The 22,648-nt window shown below is 35.6% G+C and overlaps 1 protein-coding gene across 3 annotated transcripts in view; it reads right to left on the bottom strand.

The window, feature by feature from the left end:
* ARAP2 (ArfGAP with RhoGAP domain, ankyrin repeat and PH domain 2) overlaps positions 1–22,648 on the bottom strand; it is a 188,497-nt gene that overhangs the window by 12,404 nt on the left and 153,445 nt on the right. For all 3 annotated transcript variants that reach the window (XM_040486123.1, XM_040486118.1, XM_040486132.1), the window contains 4 exons: positions 11,976–12,115; positions 4,474–4,556; positions 3,367–3,402; positions 1,381–1,444 (listed from right to left, as the gene is read on the bottom strand). In XM_040486123.1, the coding sequence (XP_040342057.1) occupies positions 1,381–1,444; positions 3,367–3,402; positions 4,474–4,556; positions 11,976–12,115 (323 nt within the window). The remainder of the gene's footprint in view (positions 1–1,380; positions 1,445–3,366; positions 3,403–4,473; positions 4,557–11,975; positions 12,116–22,648) is intronic.

Here is a 22,648-nt window from a genome sequence, read left to right as displayed (position 1 = left end):
GATAGCTGAGGCAGGGGGGAATAAGCTGTCCATGAGAGCAACCTCTGCTTTCTGGCTATTTATACCTTGATTTTCAACCACAGAGTCTAGTGACTTCAATCATAAAAACAAATCGGAGTAGTTGGACCACAGACACTGTAATACTTTTGACTCTATGGTTCCAATTTTACTAAAACACTTCAAATCTAGTTTACATTTTTTTTAAGGATTTAATATCTGAATTTCTAAAAAGGCACAAAAAAGAGGAAAAATCTCTAAAAAGTTGAGTCTTTTCCTGCCTATGTATTTTCAGGTAGTAACCTCAGCGTCAGACTGAGAAGAGCAGTGTTTATTAACCACTGGAAAGGTTAATAAATTAAATGAACACAGAAAATGGTTTTCAAAACAAAGGCCAGATTTGGGGGTGAATTCACTTCCCACTTAGAAGAGAAACCGGGAAGTGCGTCCTCAGTAATAAAGAGTGGCGACTTAATCGTTACCAGTGAATTTCAATGCTCTTATGGGAAGCACTGCTGGGAATTCAGCCAGACAAGGTAGTGGGGAGGAAACCAATCCTATTAATGAGACTATTAACCCTTCTCACAAAGACGGAGTCCTCCTCTAGAGAGGAGACTAACTGGGGAACTGAGTACAGGTATTAGCTTCTGGCACTCCTGGGTTTGAACTACTAAACTGTATGGTGCTAAGCAAACATCTATAAGCAACGTCATGCATGGTTTGTTACAAAGAATACAAGCGTTAGCTTTTCTGGAGTATCCAGCACAGAGTAAGTATTAAAGAAATGTGGGCTCCTGTCCTTGTTTCTGGAAAGGCTAGAGTGGGGGGAGTAGGCGGGCCATGGGGAGAACAAGAAGAAAGAGGCACGCTTTTCTAAATGAAGATGAATGTGGGACTCTGGTAAACAGGTCTCTCTTTCTTACACCACCATCTTGAAGCAATACACCTCTCCAAAGGTAAGGAGTTGCTGGAGCGCCAAAAAAGAAGCCTCTAGAAAGAGAGTAACTCTCTTTCAAAGGGTAATGGATCAATTTGGATTCTCACATGTTTGAAAAACCATATGAGGGCTGCCCGGGTGGTTCGCTTGGTTATGCATCTGACTGCGGCTCAGGTCACGATCTCATGGCTCCTTAAGTTCAAACACCACATCAGGCTCTGTGCTGACAGCTCAGAGCCTGGAGCCTGCTTTGGATTCTGTGTCTCCCTCTCTGCCTCTGCCCCTCCCCTTCAAAATAAACATTAACAAATTTTTAAAAAAAACATACGAATGAGAAAATAAAAGTATACACATAAGACTCTTATTAAAAATGTCTTGGAAATCCCACTAACATTTCCTACAAGCAGTCGTTCTACTTGGCTGGAGAGCTGAGACAGATTTCGTACCTGGGCAATAAAGACACTGGCCATCCACTCCGTCTGAGTTTGTAAGTTATCAAAACAAATGTGCCTGTAAAACAAGGTTTATAAAATACATAATTCATAAAGCCAGAAGACTGTTCTCCAGTGTGTTTCTTTGGTTATTAAATGATCAGAAGCCTCTGTGGGTTTCTCCTGATTCATGACTTAATACAATCAAAATGGGAATATTTCAGTATAAGTTGCTTCAGGCCTCTGTTAAATGTGCAATATCAAAATAATAGTATAAATATGCTAGTTTAAACAAAATACAGCTACAGGCTTTGGTAACTGCTGAAGAATGATCAGCAATATTTCTGGAAAGGCAGAAAGGTCACTGTCCCTTACTTTTTCATGTACATGATGTTAAACACATCTTTTCCCCCAGAAACTCTGAGTGTAAGACGAAAAATATGTGCACATTTTCTTAAGAGCATACTTTGTAAAAAGGCTTAGACTGTCTCCATCATTAGGATTATAAACATTTAATACCCGCAAGACTCGTGAAAAATGAACCAAATGAAAAACTACTATTGCATGTCCAATAACACTGACTCAGTAACCTTTTATTGAAAACCTGTATAAAACAGAGATCTTGCCCTCAAGGTTCACACATTCTATTAGAGGAGCTAGGCATGTAAACAAATAAATTACAGCGGAGTGAGAAAAAGAGAAAGTATTGTTGACACAAATACAGAAAGAGCACACCTGGGGATGTGATAAAGTTTTCTTAGAAAATTTTCTTTTTATAAGTGTTGTTAAAATGACCTGGATATTTCAATGTAATTACACATTCTTTACATTCCTGTATGAAAAACAATTTGGGAAAAAACGTCAACATGAAATTTGTAAAAATTTCATGCTTCCTTCATTAGATTCTCATAAAGACATTGTCCCTTTCCATTACCATGTCCAAAAAAACGGTCCTCTCTGTAATTCTGCACCCATGTGTGCAAAATACTATCGATGCCAAGAAGAAATAAGTAATGATTAGAGGGGAGAGTTATCAGACTTTTGGGGCATCTGAGCTGTAATCTGAAAGAATGACGGTTGTGTCTACCACATTAGCAGGAAGGGGGTGGGAGTGGGAGGTATGGGAGCAGCATATAGTGTGAAGAAGGCTCAGTAAGGGGGCTATCTACACTGAACATGTAGAGATGAAGGACGAAGGGATGTATGGTGAATCACAGATTACTGCTTTATCAGTAAGTAAAAAAGGGAAAGCCTTGGGAGATGAAGCTCATGGAATGCTGTGCCAACAATGCTGCATGTTATCCTTTAGCTATAGGATTCATTGAAGAGCTTTAATGCAGGAAAGAAACACAACACATTTAGAAAGCCTCTTTGGTGGTTGGGTAGAGAATATTCTAGAAAACAAAAATAAAATTAGAGGTATGAAGAACACTTAGGATGACTAGAATAAAACCATGCAGATGAATGAAGGTGTGGCCTGATAAGGGAGATAATTAAGAGGCAGATCCAGTTTGGCTTAGTGATTGATCAGACACAGCTAGGGCTGAAGAAAGGGACATCCAGTACAGTCTCTAGGGAGACTGGCTAGATCCTATGAGATCAATGGAAAAATGTACATATATAGAAAGAAATGGTTTGAGGCCAAGATTTTTTTTTTATACTCAGTTTTGGCTAGTTCTTTTCCTTCATAAGAAACTGAATTCTGCTTGTTTATCCCATAAAAGCTGGGATTCCACACTCATAAAAGAACTAGGAAGAAATCAGATATATTTTCTCTTAAGAGACACATAGGATTGAAATGGACCTAAAGCTTGAAGCAAATCTATTTTCTTCTTCTCAGACTAAAAATACTTAAAACAAAAACAAAACAAACAAAACAAAAAAAAACAACCTAATTTCACTTAGGTGAAACATTTCCTATCTGTAGATCTACCTGCCAATAACACTGTTTAGTAAAGTTATCAATATCTCAAATCCAAAAACTGCCAGCAGTTAACTTACCAGTGATGTTTTTCGGAATATGCTGTCAATCCCCAACTAAATCACATGGGAAAAAACACATAAACATACATATTAAAAAAGATCAACTGTACAAAACTAAAAGAAGGATTAGATGTTAAGGAGGAGATATTTAATGGTGGCAATGTGTAATATAGAACAGATACCCACAAGGGATGATTCAGTGGGTATGACTGACGTAGAGGTGAATGATCAATGAGGGGTTCAGCTACAAATTTAAATACGCTGAAGGGAGACAGAGGGAAGGAGTCTTATATGATGTTATGGGAAGGTGGGGAAATCTCTCAAAAGACTCTTGGCTGAGGAAGGACAGATGTCTAGGAAAATGGCCAAAATAAGAGGATCTATACATTGTCTTATTGATATTGCGAGAAATTAAGAAAATGTCAACTGAAATACAGGTGTATGTTCTGGGTTTAGAATTAAGCATGTAGGCAAAAGTGAGAAAATTTTCAGAAAAAGAATCCCAAACTAAGCACATAACAGTCCATTAAAATGTTTCATAAGAAAAGTATTCTTGCAAATGTAATTAGCAATTCAAATTAAACTGTGATAGGAAGTATTGGAATAAACCAAATGCTGGCATGATTCAAATGTTGAAGAGGGGGACACTGTATAAGTGGGGTCCACTCGCTCTCGGCTACCTATGTGCTGTGGGTTTACTACCAAATTTGGCAAAATGAAAAGGGCAAACTACATAGCTAGGCATCAAGAGGCTGTTTTCCTGAGTGTAGAACTTCCTGGAACATTCCTTATGTCCCCAGGTTGGGAGACTGATCAAGAAACAGAATGTGGAGAAAAACTGATGTGTTTTTCAGTAGACAGGACCTTCTGGGGATTTCCTGCTTTATGTAGCAGAGATGCAATCACCAAGGGGTTTGACTGCAGTGGAAACAGGCTTTTTTATCTGCCCACATAATTTCCCTTGATCTGCAACAGGCCCCCTGCCATGTCTGTGACAGCTCAAAGATTTTGTCTAAAGCTTAATTTATAAAAAGCTTGATTAACGCCTCTGATCTCCAAATCCTTAAATAGACAAATAGTCCTATAGCTTTTACTCTTCAAAAACCTTTCCCTTTCAAACTTTACCTTGTTGGAGGCTTCATTTTCTTTTTCACTCCAAGATAAAACTTCATTGAACTGAGGGAAAACATTTTCTCATATTTACTACTCTGTAAGGAAAACAAAGTAAGTTGTAATTAAATGGATTTTCAAAATACCTTTATATTTTCCTGGAGTATTAATGACTGGATTTAGAACTGTTTAGTTTCTCCAATGTTTTACGGATGTAATACCAAGTTTTTACTGAATGAAGATTGTTCTGATTACAATGTTATAGATTTAAATAGAAAACTTTGGATATACATGTACATTTACAGAAGTGTACATATGCATACACAAAAACAATTTTTGATTCAAAATGTCTGGGACCAGATATATATCAGAATTGATTACTTTTCATTTTTTTTTTTTTTTTAATTTTAAAACCACAACATGCATTATATGGTATAATTCCATCAGTGTTACCTGGGGCAGTGTCCTGTATTCATATAACTAAGGCAACTACTTTCATGTTAGGTTTTGCCGCCAAATGCATTATGACCTTCTGTACTTTTTGGATTTAAGAATGAAGGAACACATACTGTGAACCCTGATGGGTACATATTGAACTATCTCAAGTATCCATATTAATAGAATTTTTCACAATTCATGAAAGCAGACTATTAAAATAATTTACATGCACCCAATTATTCTCCATATACATCCTAACATACTTATTACCTGTAACCACTATTTTTCAAAAATCCTGAACACAGACCATCATAACTTCTATCAAACCATACCCACTTTATTACTCATCCTTGGATAACGTGAAATAGCTTTCATAAAGGTAACAGCCACAGGAATAATTATTAACACATGCTTTCCCCATATCCTAAAAATTCTGAAGGCAATCTCTTATTTTAAACTGTTAGGCATATAGCATTTATAGCTAAGAGCAAGGGGTTTGAGATCATAGAAACCTGGGTGCAAATCTGGCTTGCTACTTAGTTTGTGACCTCACATTACTTTTCTCTACTCTTCTTGTTTGTAAAGAGGGACAATAAAAATAGTGAGTATTTCATAGGGTTATTATTGACTAAGGAAAGGGTTACTGTGAAGGATAATTCTACAGATTAAATAAGACAAATGCCTATAAACTGTTTAGTCCAGTAATCACCATTAAAAAAAGTGTGCAATAAATTATAGCTGCTGTTATTATGGACTTAGAACATATTGCTTCAGAGAGACAGCAATATAGACAAACTCTAAGAATTCTAAGACAGTACACAAAAGCCCATTTAGCAAATATTGGCTGAAATTTAGTACAAAGTGCATTTAGCTGAAATTAGTACTAGGTTCTATACAAGTTAACATATTACTATGAAGTCTTCATGAAAGCAGTCGAATCTGAAAAGTAAAGGATGGAAAATATGTTTATAAAATTATAAACCACCTTCCATAGAGACAACAGGTCAGGAGAACACAGAAAAAGCATAAAGGAAAAACAAGCAAGAAGATTATCAGGAAGAATGCTTGGGTGACTAGTGGTCTGGTAGTGATAAGGCCATGATGAATTTACTCCTAGTCACTATGATCAATGTTTGCTATTATCATCATGGTAGATAATTTAAAAAAACTATATACTTGTGGATATATTTTTTTTTTTATGGCGAGGTTTCTAAAAATGAAATCACTGGGTCAAAGGCTAAGAACAGGAGTAAGATTCTGGTCAAACTGATAGGGTACATTTACTTCAAATTAAACACACACTCGTATGTACATTCATTAGCAATTTTTACTTTTGATTTGGTCAACAATTTATCTACCTTTACATATTTGTTTGAATTACTTCTCTATATGTGAAAGAAAAAAACTGCCTTATCTTTTTAAATGGAATATTCTACACAAATTGTTTTCAATAATTTTGCTTGCTGTTTACGGTTATTATTATGAGTCAACTATACGGTTTTTTCCTTTTGAACTTTCTTAACTATATCTCAACTTGAAAGCTGACAAATACTAACTTGCATGGCCATGTAATGAGAAGCATTGCTATTTTTAAAGTTAATTCTTTTGTTAATCTAGAATATATATTTTATATACAGTATAGACAAGAATTTAAATAAAAAAAAATTAACAATTATCCCAGCCCTACTTATTTAAACAAACCAATCTGTAGATATGCATTTATGATGGTGTATTTAAAAAAATAATATTTAATTTTTTTTTAAGGTTTAGTTATTTGAGAGAGAGAGAGAGAGAGACAGAGAGAGAGGTGAGAGGGAAGGGACCGAGAGAGGGAGACACAGAAGCCGAGGCAGGCTCCAGGCTCTGAGCTGTCAGCACAGAGTCCAACGTGGGGCTAGAACTTACGAACCGCAAGATCATGACCTGGGTTGAAGTTGGACGCTTAACCGATTGAGCCATCCAGGTGCCCCCCAAAACTAATTCTTAATTACCTGACTTTATGATACTACTGCTATCTCTGTTCATTTTTATGCTAGGATCATATTATCTAAGTTATTTTAGTTTTATTGTAGACCATGACAGTTGGATGCAAAATAGTACACTATTTTGTTTTTTATCAACAAAATGTTTACAAATATTCTTATCTGTTTACACTTTGAGGTGATTATTGTATCATTTTTGTCAAGTTCTAAAAATAATTCCTTTGAGATTTTGAAAACAAGTACATTAAACCTGTAGATAAATATCAGACTTTACATACATTTTATTTCTATCAGTGAAGTTCTGTAGTTTCCTTCATAAAAACCTGACTTCTTGTTGAGGTCATTTTCTAGTAGTTTATGTATTTTGTCTTTTAATTCTGACTGAGGACTGGTTTTGGGGTACTTTTTTGTAGTGTGCTACTTTACTGAACACTAAGGTGTAACACTGAAGTCTAATAAAGAGCAGTGAGGTAGCTTTCTAAAGCAGTAACTGTTTTCATGTCGGAAAGAGTCAAAGCAAAGAGAATTTAGGAATTATATATAGTAGTGGAGCTTCCTGGCCACCTCTGTCAGAGACTACATTAGATTGCAACTGAGCTGAATGTCCCTCCTCATAGTTGAGAGACGCCTGTTCCCTTGGACTCTGTCTCAACGGAAGCGGCCAGGTAGGGTGAGAGGCAGTAATTCCAGGAGTATGGGGAAAATGGGAGTTTCACAGTTGAGATCAATGTTCGCTATTATCATCTGATGAAGCAGGTAGTCTTAGTTTATACAGGACATCAGTAGGGCCAGGACTGCCTACATTTTGAAGTATTTTTGGCAATAGAGAGTCTGAAGTCATACAACTGATTCTCAAGCCACTCCTGACATGCAAGCTCATTACTTTATGCCACTAATGACAGAATTTGTGTGGAAGTCAGCAATGGTGGAAAGAAGTTTTAGTTTCAGTCTTTAAACTAAATATACATAAAGTGGAACTGCAAGGATACTAACGGAAAGTTCCATAAAAAGAAATCTCATTTGGCAATGTAACTTTACTGTTGGTTTATTACAATTCTCTTTTTTGGTATGTGGATTTTCTGGAGAATTTCTTCAAAAAGCTCAATATACTAGGCTGTAAGGAAGTCTCTAATGTGTTACTCAGGCACTATAATTCAAAACAAAGTTTTTAACTAAGCCAATTAAATTAGTGTGTTTAAGAAATTATTCTTGCACTAAAAGGAGTCTGCTTATTAGTGCATGAAACTTTTAATGGCCCCCTCCCCCACTTGTTTTTTTTTCACACCATTAACAGTATAATGGTAATATTCTTTGAAACTTATCACCTTTTATGTAAATCAAGTCTGAAAACATTTTAATTAACATTTTCTATGCAGAGTAAACTCTCAAAACAAAATACATCTTCCCCTGTGTATTACCCTAATTTGTTGTTAATGAGCATTCATAAATTATCTCTAATTAACACATAGTCTTTTTAAATACACTTTTCAATTTGTAACTTCTACCTCCTTCTCAGTAAATCATTTTCTAAGTATATACAAGCATACACATATTAATGGTAAAACTGTCAAAACCAGAGCCAAATGTTTATTCAAATAAGTTAGGAGACTTGCACTATTGCTTATTTACTGTAAAATAATTTGAAATGTTAACATTGCCAATGACTCGACCATCAATATTAAAAGGGACAGACCAGCAACATGAAAAAATAATCAGCCACACAAAATCATGTATTGAAAACAATGATAGTTTAAGGAAAACTGTAAGTCGGGTCCCCTCTGCTTGCCTGAATGTGCAAATTAAAAGTATCAGCTGCATTAATTTATTCCAACAGATGTACAAACACATCTTTTAAGCACAGTAATTATAATTCCATAACCCGAGGTCACTGTTATAAAAACAAAATGTGTTCAGTGTCCTTAAAGTTCAGTGTCTTTCTGACAAATAGTGTGTCTCACTATAGGTAGAATCTAAAAAAGTCAAAATCGTAGCATAAAGTAGAATGGTTGTTTCCAGGGGCTGGGGGAAATGCAGAGACAGTGGTCAAAGGGTATAAAGTTTCAGTTATGCAGAATGAACGTTCTGGAGATCTAATATATAGTGTGGTGACCATAGTTAATACTCCTGTACCACATACTTGAAATTTGATAAAAGAGTACATCTTAAAATGTTCTCAACACACACACACACACACACACACACACACACACACACACACAGCCAGCAGATAACTATGTGAGGTAATGGATATGTTAATTAGCTTGATTACAGTAATCACTGTATCAAAACATCACCGTGTACAAGATAAATATACACAATTTTTGTAAATTTATAAAAGCTTGAAAAATGAGAAATATCTCAAAATTATGTCAACCCCCCCTCACTCTTTTAGACAAACTTGATACTGTCACTCTCTACCAATTTATATGAATTATCTTAGACTGAGAAGGTTGATCCTTTCAAAAAGATATAAATTCTTAAAACGCATTCTGTTAAACAATATGAGATTATCTCACAAAACCAATGTCTGGAAAAAAAAATCACTTGTTCACGAACAAGCTTCCTGTGGCAGATTTTTAAATTGATATCAGCTTGGGGGAAAACGCTATAAAAAGCCAAACTGTATTGATTGTCATACTTAGGAATATTTGGTACTGCTAAAATGAAAACAGACTTATCCTCTTTAAATAAAAGTCTGTCAGCAAAACCACCGAGGTAAAACAATGGAAAATTTGTATTTGTTTGGTAAGTCCCCTTACACGGAGGCTTTGGAGTCAGACAGTTGGGAATGCATTCTGAGTCTGTTGCTTACTGGTTATGTGATGTTGGGCAAGTTATGTAATACCTTAGTAGGATCAATTTCTTTATCTGTAAAGTGGGAATAATTACAGTACTAATTTCACAGGGTTATTATAAAGATAAAATTAATCCAAGTGAAATGTACAGAACTCTGCTTTTTATAAAGTAACCACCTGAATGTTAGTCACTGCCATTATGATTGCACTGCTGTTACTATTAACAACTACTAGCTGTTTCTAGCAATGTCCCATTGCTACACAATGGAACTGCTGGTTCCTTAATGGGACTAAAACGTTCAGGTTCATTTTTAAATACCCTAAGCAGGACACTTAAGAGTGACACTTAACCAACATATGTACATAGAAGGGCAAAGATTAAGAAAGTCAGTCTAATGAAGATCAAAGTGGGTGACCCACTGAAGAAAACCAAAGAAAATTTAATCAGAATCAGTTCTAGACAGCTAGAATAATCAGCTGTGAAGTCCTGAATTTACTTTCACGAACACAAATCTAAAGTTCATGAACCTTGAAATCTGATGTCTTCAGTTCACATAACCCCAAATTCTTCTGTGCCTTACTTCTGCAGACTCCACTCTTCCTCTACTAGAAAAACTGAAGGATGATAATAGATAATAACCATTTGATACCCACACAGACTCCCTGCTGGGTCTATGAGATGGCATAATAAGGTGGGAGAGTTCAAGTACAGTATGTATTACAGCTTTCTGAATAGAGAGGGGTGAGGGAAGCCCCCCCCCCCCCCCCGGACAATCCACTGTCTTAATCAAAGGAGGAATGCTACTCAGATTTATTTTGCCCACATGGAGCCCTCCCTGCTGGAGGAACATGCAGGGAAAGCGGTCAAAGCATGTGGGGAGCTCAACAGAAGCCATAATAAAATGAGATCACAGAGGTTTGGAAAGCTGCCTAAGAATCCTTTCTTCGTAACTATTAACAGATGTTACTCGTCTGGTCTGTCTTTATACATCTCTACAACACATCACAGGGAATCACCACACTCCTAAAGCATGCAAGCAATATGAACCCAAGGGAATTTGATAATTCAATATAAAAAAGTGCCTTCAGATCCTGCTGTCATTCTACATTTAAAAGAATTGCATAGGTGTGTTACCTGAATCTCAAGGAAGTAGAGATGTTACTATATACATTCTTATAACCGCCCAAACTGGATAGAGAATATTTATTTATATCACCCTAGAAAGATCCCTCCTGTCTCCATCATCTTGCTTCTGCAACAACCTTTCTCCACACCTCAGGTAGACACTTTCTGACTTCTATCATCATGAATGATTTTGCCTGTTCTTAGACTTCTTGTGTACAGACTCCTATGGTACGATTTTGTATCAAGCTGCTTTTGCTAAACAAGGATTTAAAGATTCATCTGTGTTGTTACATTCATTACTTTTCATTAATTTTTACTGCCAAATAATATTCTATTGTATGAATGTATCATTCTTTTATTGATGATGAAACATTTGGAATGTTTCCAGGTTTTGGTTTTATGAGTAAAGCTGCTTATGAACATTCTTGAACAAATGCTTTTGTGAACATAATGCCTAGGAATAGAGTGGCTGGATCGTGGGTAGCTGTATGAATATTTTTTAAAAATTCCAAACAGTTTTATATAGTAACTGTGTGATCTTACCCTTCCACTAGCAATTTATGAGGAATTTAATTAATCAACATCCTCAGTCATACCAATCGGTGAAAACAATGTTGCACGGTTTTAATTTGCATGCCCCTCGTGACTATTAAGTTGAGCACTTTCATTACAATGGTTTATTGACCATCCCTACATGTTCTTTCACATAGTATCTATTCACCACTTCACTCCAATTTTTATTGGGTAGTCTTTTTATTGTTGATTTGGAGTTCTTCATATTCGGAAAATGAGTTCTTTCTCAGATGTATGTACTATGAATATATTTTTCTCTATCTGGGACTTGCCTGTTAATATTCTTAGTGAAGTCTTTGATAAGCATGCTGCTATATATATATAATATTACATATGATATATATTATATATAATATATATATATTCAGGACTTCTCTGCACTAAAATAATGAGAAGTGCTCAGAAAGGTCATATGAAGTTCTTCACAGTGTTACTCAGTGTATTAATACCATATCCCAGAGGCTGCAAGAAATCATCAGCTTACTATGTGTTCTGTTTCCCACAGGGCTCGACTGCCAAGAGAGGACTGAGAGAGACATAAAATGAGAATGTTAATACCCACATAAAAACACACATGGGTTCAAATACTAAATATACAACTACCTTTGAATCTTTGTAGAGAAAGAGATACCCATCTCGTAAAACAAAATACCGGTCTTGAAACTTATTTCCAGACAGTATTTTAGATGGTTCTTCTTTAATTTTCAAGACTCCTTCTTTGATACTTTCCAGGGCCCTCCTCTCTGTAAAGTACAACATTACTTTTGTAAGTCAGGTACATTTTCATTTATTTGGAGTATAATACAAAACAATCTGTATTTTCAGTTTTGATAATACAAACTAACAATTTGTTTCTGACCATTAAGAAACCTACAGTTAATTTCTGGGAACACGATGTTTCAGGGTATTTACATCTATTTATAATATACAGGCCTGCCTATGCTGTTCAATTGGCTACTGGCTAATAAGCATTTGAAATGTGGTTAATCTCAACTGAAATGTGCTATAAGTATAAAATATAGGCCATATTTTAAAGCTTTAGTACCAAAAAAAAGGTAAAAATATCATAATTTTATAATACTGATGACATGATAAAATATTTTAGATAATGTGAGTTTAAATAAACTGTATTAGTAAAAATTAATTTCACCTGTTTTTTTTATTTTTTAATTAATTAATTAATTAATTATTTATTAACATTTATTCATTTTTGAGAGTGAGAGAGACAGAGCATGAGCAGGGGAGGAGCAGAGAGAGAGAGAGGGAGACACAGAATCCGAAGCAGGCTCCGGGCTCTGAGCTGTCAGCGCAGAGCCCAATGCGGGGCTTGAACTCACAAACTGTGAGATCATGACCTGAGCTGAAGTCAGACGCTTAACTGACAGCCGCCACCCAGGCGCCCCACACCTGTTTTTCTATATCTTTTAATGCGGCTACTAGATAATTTAAAATTACACAATTGGCTTGCAATGTATTTCTTCTGAACAGCTCTCGAAAAACCATGCAATACATAGGTTAAAATGGAAGCCTCTCCCAGGATTCTGATTCAGGAACCCAAGTATTCTCAGGGCACTAAAGAAAATTCTGTACTTATGAACCAAGTAAGTGGGGGAAAAAAAGCGCTAAGGCAGAACATTTATCAACAACTATGTTTCATGTGCAATACTGCCAGAGTCCCACATTTGAAAATCATTTCAACTAATTCTATAAAATTTTTTTTCTGGTAAGAATACCAAATTTGTATTTGGATAAATTTATCATGTATACATGTATCAATACATCTCCAGTCTAAGACTTTCTCCTTGAATTCTAGACAATATTCAACTGCCTACTTGAGAACTAAAGAGCAGTGGGTAAAAAAAAAAAAAAAAAAACCTTAAGCCAAACACCATATGGTCGTTATGGTGTCAACTTCTGCTTTTCCTGGAAAATAAGAGTAATGACACATATCCTGCAGATTACTGTGGGCCTTGTATTAGATAAAGACCCACAAAAAAATGTTGGGTGGGACGTATCAGACTAGGACCTTTAGCAATTTTCTGCTAGTCAGGTGATACAATTTTTAAATAATCATGCATGGTTCCTAAAACGTACAAAATAAACTGAATGGTTTTAGAAAAAAGAACTCTTGGTCTTAAATCGAACAATTCCTTGGTTTAAAGAAAACGTGTACTTACAGAGCAAATAATACACAGTGGCTCACAACTATAATTGGCATAAGAAAACAGAAGTAAAAAAACCAGAAATAGGTCCTTGTAATTATACTCAAACATGAGTATGGCATGAATATCTGGAAGTAGAAATCCCCAAGACTAATCACATCAATGATGCTGCAAACAAATGTAATTAACAAACCCCAACAGTTTTCATGACACATTTACTGGCCACATAGAACATTCTTTGAATCATACTATCATACTAAAACAGGTTCTTTTTTGGTAGTTTGAGACTTTAAGGTAATTTCTGAACAACACTGCTAAATTTTGTCTTTTCACACAATCAATATTCACTTCCATAAAAATATTTCAAATGATAGAACTTTTCCAATTAAAAGACTTGAAAGAACATCTATTATAATACAACTGGAAGGTCAAGAAAAAAGTAAACATATAAAATAAATATTCAGTGAAATTCATATTATATCAAAGCATTCATTTCTTCATGAAGTATTAAGGGTCTGGTATGCACTTGGTCCTAGTAATATACAACCTTGGAAACAAATGAATTAAATATGGGCTAGCAAATAACGCTGTGTCTACTGACAGAAGTGAGCAATTCAAAAAACATTCAGTAGGCTTAGTGATTCAGCTCATTTAGAACAGGAAAGTTGAGAATGGTATTCATAATACTGTTAGTTTAGAAATAGGTAAATCTTTTTAAAAGTTTAAATTATAATCAAGTTGTGAGATATAGATATTATATATTGCTTAAGCCAAACAAATTCCATTTATACTTTTTTTTTTTTTTCCTCCATGGAGAGAGAGAAAATCTTAAGCAGACTCCACACTCAGTGGGAAGCCCGACCCAGGGCTCGATCCCATGACCCTGGGATCATGACCTGAGCCAAAATCAAGAGTCATACGTTCGACTGAGCCACCCAGTGGCCCCTCCATTTACACCTTCTAATTGTACTTTTTCATTTAGATTTTTGTCCAAATGAATAAGCCTTTCAAGTTTTACCAGTGACCATATGTCCAGTGCCTAAGTAAACCATTTGCAGGTCCAAGAGAAAACAAGCTTAGGGAAAAAATATTGTTGCTATGTTTGGGTTCATACTTGTTAAAATTTATTTTAATAATAATTACATAATTGAGTATATTAGTTATATCTTGCAGCATACTTTAAGGGACTCAGGAGGAGAGCTTTGAGAGAAAAAAATGTGAAAGATGAGGAAAGAATGAAAGACTCTGAAATAAAGAAGTTCGGTAACTAGCAAGGACTTTAAAGAATTTTTAAAGGCTCTCACAACGAAATTCTGGATGCTCTCAAAACGTTAAAACGGAGAAAAATTACCCACTATGTAAATGACAAAATGAAACTACAGACTTTGGGGGCCATCGTGTGTGACTCAGCATGTAATAAAACTAAGGTTATGAATTAAATGGCTTCCAATCCTTCACTTTTCCAAACCTTTCCAGTACTGCTTGGTCCCTCAACAGTGGGGTACTTCACTCTCAGGTTTTCACTGCCTCCCTCTTCACCCCAGGCAGAAAGCTTACTAGGGTCCTCTGCTTCAGAGGAGTCTCATTCAGTACAAAGTTCATGCCAGCTGTATCCACTGTACCTGCTTCCCAGACCCCATCTAGGTTTGAATTCAACTCTAGTTTGTAAGAAATGTAAGTTTTATGCTCTGCATGTCTCTCCTGAGCTGGAGTTCAAATTTCTGCTATTCAGATCTTTGCAGTGGGCTTTCTGCTTCATAATTCTTGAGATTCTGGCCAGTACTCCTGTCTCCCTGCTATGGTTTGCCTTCACAATTCTGTGAGATCTTGCTATCTCCATCGTCCCTCACAGCACAGTGATTTTTCTAGATGTCATTTTTTTTTAGCTTCAAACTTCAGAGCACTAGTATTTCTAAAGCCACATAGGCAGTCTTTCTGGCTATACCCCCTCCTATACTTATTTAATATACACTGAATCCCTCTGATCCAATCAAAACAATGACTTCACACGTCATATGGTCCACAATATCAATTTTAGCCATGCTGTAAGTTAATAAGCACAGAATATTTCTATGTAATACAAATTTAAAAAAGAAAATAGGAAAGAAAAACATAGGACACACCATGTAAATCTGCTTTCAATGGAAAAAGAAACCAGCTAAAGCAAATGAATCATGCACTAAAAGATTTGGGAAAATCATCTAATGTATTTGCAAATATAACACATGTGAAGATTTAATGCACTCCTCTAAGCACCTAATTCCTTCAGAGAAGATTCTGGGATGTACCCTAATGGGTACAATTTCCTTTACTACCTTTGTCTTTCATTCCAACAAAACTCCGGCATTCTGTTATATCTAGAGAATCATAAATGCCTTTCCCCTTCTTGTTGATTACTAGGACATGGAAGGAACAAGTGAAGTTAAACAATGGGTCTTTCGAGTTAACACTGGAGATAAGGAAAATAAGAGCCAGTATTCTTGATTGTGCTATAATTTTGTTATTAGTTAGAAAGGCCCTTAAAAGTCACATGTATGAAACAAAACACAATAGCCAAATTTATTTAAATAGATTATCATATTACTGGGACGATGAAACGATGAAACAGATAACAATAAAAAAAGTTTTTCCAAACCATCTGAAAACCACAAGTTCTTACACAAATGAACAATCCCTAACTAGTGGTCCCTAGTCCCCAAAAAAGAACTGACTGTAGAGGAGGTGGAAGGATCCTGGGAAGGAGAGGTAGAGACAGAGAGAGGGGGAGGGAAAAACATAAATCCAGGAATGGTACTTCCAAATTATATACTCCTCCTTTTTCCTTCATGTCCAGTCAGCTAGCAAGTCAGCCATTGTTCTTTGAGAATTTCTCTTTGGGGTTCAATTCTATTTTATTCCCAATGCCATTACTCTAACCCCTGCCTTTTCTACCTACTACCTGGGGATTCCAGGATTTTATAACTCCATGCCCTTTGTTCTAATGGCTCCAGCAAATAATTCCAGATTTGTGTTATGCAAATGCTATTTTAACATGTTAATCCCCCCCCATCCCACCCCATCTAAAGCCTTGTTTTTCTACTATTTAATGCTTTACTTTTTTATCATTAAAAAAAAAAGTCTAAACTCCTTTTCCTGACATTTAAAGGGCTAAATTAACAAATTTCTCCTACCCATCTCTATAAAATATTAAATAAAAATATATTTATAGTTCACTTGATCATAATATACTGTTTGGAAAAGTAATCATCTCTACACCATGTCTCAAGTTGATTACCTGAATAAACTTGAGAGAAATTCCATTCTTCTTGCTTCTATACAAATTCTATCCCACTTCTGTACCCACTTCTGTACTTATCCGCAGAGATTTTTCTAACAATTCTAGTTCATATTTATTATTTATATCCCTACACTCTAAGATATAATCTAGTTCCTGGGTGTATAAATCCTATTTGCTTAATAATTTACCTCTTAGGTACATGATAATTTCATATTTGCTTTTTAAAACAATGTGTGCTTTGGACTTTCCTCCCCAACCTACGAGAGCTGACATAGCAACAGTGACTAAGGGCACACTCTGATGCTGGGTTTAAATGACAACCACATCGACAGGGGCACCTGGGTGGCTCAGTTGGTTCAGCGTCAGACTTTGGCTCAGGTCATGATCTCACTGTTCTGGAGTTCAAGCCGTGTTGAGCCCTGGGTCAGGTTCTGTGCTGACATCTCAGGGCCTGGAGCCTGCTTCAGATTCTGTGTCTTCCTCTCTCTCTGTCCCTCCTCCCCCCCTAGCAAAAGTAAATAAACATAAGAAAAAATGACAACCACATCCTCCACTCACTCTCAGGTAGTCATCTCTGAATCTCAGTTTCTTCACCTGAAAAATGGGGATACATATAATACTCACCCCATGCATTTTGGTGGGTGAAGTGCTTAGAACAGTACTTGGCACAGAGCAAGCAGGGTGTACTTTTCTCTGTACTACAAAGACAAGAAAAAAGAGAAAGAACTACACTTCCAAGGGCCTGATGATTTATAGATTGAGTTTATAAGAATTAAAAAACTACTGATTTATCCTTGATATCAGTCTAGTTGGTAGGTTAGGACAGAATATATGGACTGGATTTGGAGACATCTCTATTCAAATGCTTGCTCTGCACTTACAAGCAAGTGGCCCTGATGGAGTTATGTAGTGTCTCCAGGCCCTCATTTCTCCATGTGTAGAGGCCTGGTTAAGACTAACTAGGAAGAAGAAATGAGATGGTGAATGGAAAAGCATTCAACCCAGCATGTGGCACAGAGTAAAATGCACAGTAACTAAAATGGACTGTTATCTTTTATATTTCTTATATATGTTCTGAGCTAGACAAGAGAATATGAAAAAAAAAAAAGCCCATTTTTTTCATGGTCTCTATGTGTCTCCCTTCTTTGGATGGCAAAGATTATTTCTTCAGGGCTGAAAAATTCCTTGTTATTCCACCTCTGCCGTGAACTTTGTAAAAGAGACAAATGGGCAGTTTCCAGGAGAGATACCCTCTTTAAAATATGCCATGACTAAGTAATAGTTGGCAGTATTCGCTGCCTAACAATTTCTTACAAATTAAAAATTAGGCAAGTTTTCCTTTGATGCTGATTATATAGAATCATGTATATTCCCTTGTTTGTTTTTTAGTATGGTTGACACACAATGTTACATTAGTTTCAGGCATACAACTTAGTGATTTGACAAGTTTATGCTATGTTCACCACAAGTATAGCTACCATCTACCCCATTATACTATTACAGTATCACTGACTATATTCCCTATGCTGTGCCTTTTATTCCCATGTCTGTTCTTTCTGTAACTAGAAGCCTGTATCTCTATCTCCCCTCCCCCCATTTTGCTCAATCCCCCATCCTCTTCCCTCCCCTCAGGCAAACACCAGTTCTCTGTATTTATAGGTCTGATTCTGTCTATTTATTCGTCTTTTTTTTAATTTTTGAAGGACCTTGAGGGTATTATGCTAAGTGAAATAAGTCAGACTGAGAAAGACAAATAACCAGAAAAACGTGTGTATTCTTTTCAACTGGAAGGAAGCAGAATTTCTGATATATTGCAATCATTGTATGACATTCCCTCAAAATTCATTTTAGTAAAATTTAGTTCTACAACTGAGTAGAAACCAAACTGGATAATAGCTACTTAAAAGTAATCTAATGTTTGTTTTTTTTTTTTTTTTTTTTATTTTTTAAGTTTAGGGGCTTGTTTTTTTTTTTTTTTTTTTTTTTTTTTTTTTTTGAGAGAGAGAGAGAGAGAGAGAGAGAGAGAGAGTGTGTGTGTGTGTGTGTGTGTGTGTGTGTGTGTGTATAGGGGAGAGGCAGAGAGAGAGGGAGATACAGAATCCCAAGTAGGTTCCAGGCTCTGAGTTGTTAGCACAGAGCCTGATGTGGGGCTCGACCTCACAAACTGGTAAGAGCATGACCTGGGCTGAAGTCAGACACTAAACCGACTGAGCCACCCAGTCTCCCCAAATGGTACATTGAAAGTAATCTATTTTTTAGGAAAACCCAAATATGTCCCCTGACTCATTCCTAGTCTATTTTCCTCTGTGTTACTTGTACTGAAGAAGTAATGCTTAATAGAACTAGTAGCCTGTTGACATCTTCCTACAATTAGAGTCCCCATAAATAAGAAAACTGTAGATATAATTACCATTGAAGGACTGACTAGAAAAGTGCCAGAAATTCCATGCCATTTTACTGACAATGCAGCAAATTACAGATAGTAGAAAACACTTTTCTATTCTATTTTTATCCCGAATTATAATAAAATTTTAGAAATAAAATTTAGCATCATAGTGTTGTATTTAGGATACTCTTAACACATAGATAGTATTTTAGATTTTCCAAAGTGTTCATGTATTTTATCTTATTGCTCCTCATGCAATTTTTTAAAAAATACTTTATTTATTTATTTTTAAATAATTTCTACACACAATGTGGGGTTTGAAGTTAGAATCCCAAGATCAAGAGTCACATGTTCTACCGACTGGGCCAGCCAGGTGCCCCTCATGCAACTTTCTATTCTAAAGTAGGAAGTACAGGTATTATGATCTCATCTTGTAAGGGAGAAAACTATGGTTCACAAAGGTTTTGTTACAGTACGAGGGAGCAAATGTCCTAGAATTACAATTCAGGTCTCTTAACATCTAACAAAGAATTCTTTTTATACTGAGATGCTTGTAAGTAATGGTCATTGTTCATCATGATCACTACAATACTAATAAATGTTTGGGGGCCTTTCTTGACCTTGCGTACCATACTGCATTGTTAAACACACTGTTCCCTAAAGGGTAATCCTTTGATGATTCCACACATTGCTCTTTGTTTTCTGACAGCCTTTCCGATTGTTCCTTCACAAGCAGGGCTCCCTTAATAGACCTGGGCCTTACGTGCTGGTAATTGTACGCTCAGTTCTTTAATGTTCTTATTTTAACATTACAACTGCATGATCTTGCACTCTCCAAAGGATAAAATCATGCCCCACATAACGTGCTCCCTAGTGATGAGTACTCAGATCCCTTCCAGACATACACCATTGGACACCTGACAGAAAACTAAAAACTACAGACATCCAAAACCGAATTCAGTGACCCAAACCCTATTTCATCCCGAATAGTGGTCTCTTCTATTCTCCCCATCTTAATGTCTCATGAAGTATTCAAATCAAGAAACTGAGGACCATATGCCATTTTCTCAACACTAATACAATGCTAATTTCCTAGGGAAAGCATTCCCTCACTATCTAGATAAAAGCTTAAGAATTTGCACTGCTATGAAATTCTGCCAGTACCTGCTCAGTTACAAAGTGTTACTCATTTATATTTTAAAAAGTTTACTTAGCATGTACTTTTAGTGAGTAAAAGAATAAGATAGTCTTGTTAGGACAACAGATGTAAGAAAAACTAAACAAGCAATGATATTCTGTTGAATGAGATACATTCGGTGTTAGAAGAGATGTTAGTGATCAACTAACTGAACGATTTTTCTGTGCTTGAAAGCTCTCCATAAACTTCCTGGCTAATAGCAGTCATGTACTGCATGCTGTATTTGTAGCCTTATAATTTAAATAGACGTAATACATTTAAATGTTCTCTTCCTTGTGGGTAAAGATAATGCTTAACAATCCTTTAATTTTCCATAGTAGATTCCTAATAGAAACTTACCAGTTGGTTTTCTCACTATAGAATTTTAACATTAAAAGAAGCCGGGACATTCGTGCTTCATGGTGAATATCAAAGACTATCATCAGTTTTCAAGAAGATACTTATATTTGAAGTGGACGAGGCGTACCTTCAACTGTTACACACATTTGGATTTAAAAAGATTTGATGGGGAGTGCAAAGTAAATTCTTGCAGTGAGACTATGATTTATGGCCTCATACTATTTTTGCTGGAATTTTCTTGTATTTTCTTAAGTTAGTTGATAGTGGATGGTTCAGCTTTCCAGGTCTGTATTTGCCAGAAGCAGTTGCATTTTGAACTATTCTATTCTAATGCAAATTTAATTCCAAAGCATCTGTCATATGTAGCAATCTAAATTTAGAAACCCACAGGGATCTGCATTTGAGTTACATCTTATATCTTAAAAGTATTTCTTCCCCATTTAGATCATTAAAACTTGACGCCAATGTATCACATTCGATTGGGGGTAACTTTAAAGATCTTTAACGCTTAAAATAAGACTTCAGCAACATAAAATTATTTACTCTGGAACCTTACAGAAGGTATACATTTATGGTTTACTTGTGATAGAGATGCTGAAGCTTAACTCAATACAAGAGATAATGATAAAAGACAGTCTAATGAGATTAGCTATGACAAAGTCTAAAATGGCAATTTAAATGAAGTTTTATTCCTCCTATCATAATGTCTCAGTCATAATCTATGGGGTAGAAAAGAAATTTGAGGACTATTATCTTTCTTTTCAAGTTAGTTAACTCCTCATTACAATAATGGCAATGACACAAAATGTTTCCAAGAAATAAAATGCTGCTTTTGAAGAACACAGAATTGATTTCTAAGTAGAGGCAACAAAATTTATTTACTGTCATAGACTTCTATAAAAGTAAAGTATGCTACCTCATTACCTTAAATGAATGAGCACAAATTAAGTGTCGGATGATTCTAAATCTTTTCCTGCTTGTGTTGTCGACATTTTAAGTTGTTCAGGTAAAGTGAGAAAATTAAGGAAATGAAAACCCCTAAACTACCCTAAACGCTTAAACCTGTTATTTGATAAAATTCTTGATTTAGCAAGTAGGTGTTGAAAACCTAATGTCAAGCAAAAGTATATGCTTATAATTTGTTACATAAATCAGAAAAATTATCACACAATTTATGAAATGGAAGTCATGTAATAGACAAACACACACATATACATGTATATTTGTACGTGTAGATACAGAAATAGAAACAGTGATAGGTAGGGAGATGGTAAAATCTGTGGCCAGGAGGCATGGAGTATGGAAGAACAGAGTGCAAAGGATGAGGCAATGCCACTTTATATGTTAACAAAATATTAAATTAGCTATTTGTTAGTGAGAAAAAATGTGGTTGCTACCAACTACCCTTGTTTCAAATTCTGCTAATTTCCACATGGCTCCCAGAGTAGAATAAGAAAATCTCGAGAAAGGAAAAGAAATCCTTCACAGGGTTCCCTTTCTGCCATAAAGAGCACTGTCTTTCTAAGATGATTCCAGTTTTTCTGCTAACAAATTGACAGGGAAATCACATTTGATTTACTTTCGTTACTTTCCTTTTAGATCCCAATTTTAAGTAGTAGATGTAATGAACAGAGCAATAAGTCTGGAGTAGGTGGTCACTGTGATTGATTTAGGAGACATTTTCCAAGACAGAGACAAGGTAGATTGAATGTCTAACCAACCTAAAATCTATCACAAAATATATCCCCCTAAGAAGTATTTATAAGCTCTAGGTTGCTACAAGACACAATTATAGGAAAAAATCATGACTTAAGAAATTGATTTTAAAAATGAACAACAGGCCAGAGTTGTTTTAAAATGACAATCCTAAATTCACACAGATGTAGAACCAACCATAATGAAAGAGATTATTTT

This window comes from Herpailurus yagouaroundi, unplaced genomic scaffold (assembly GCF_014898765.1).
Source record: "Herpailurus yagouaroundi ecotype Mexico unplaced genomic scaffold, PumYag 28, whole genome shotgun sequence".
NCBI classification, from domain to species: Eukaryota; Metazoa; Chordata; class Mammalia; order Carnivora; family Felidae; genus Herpailurus; species Herpailurus yagouaroundi.
Note: the sequence above shows the minus strand (reverse complement) of the source record. Positions and strands in the feature narration are given on the sequence as shown.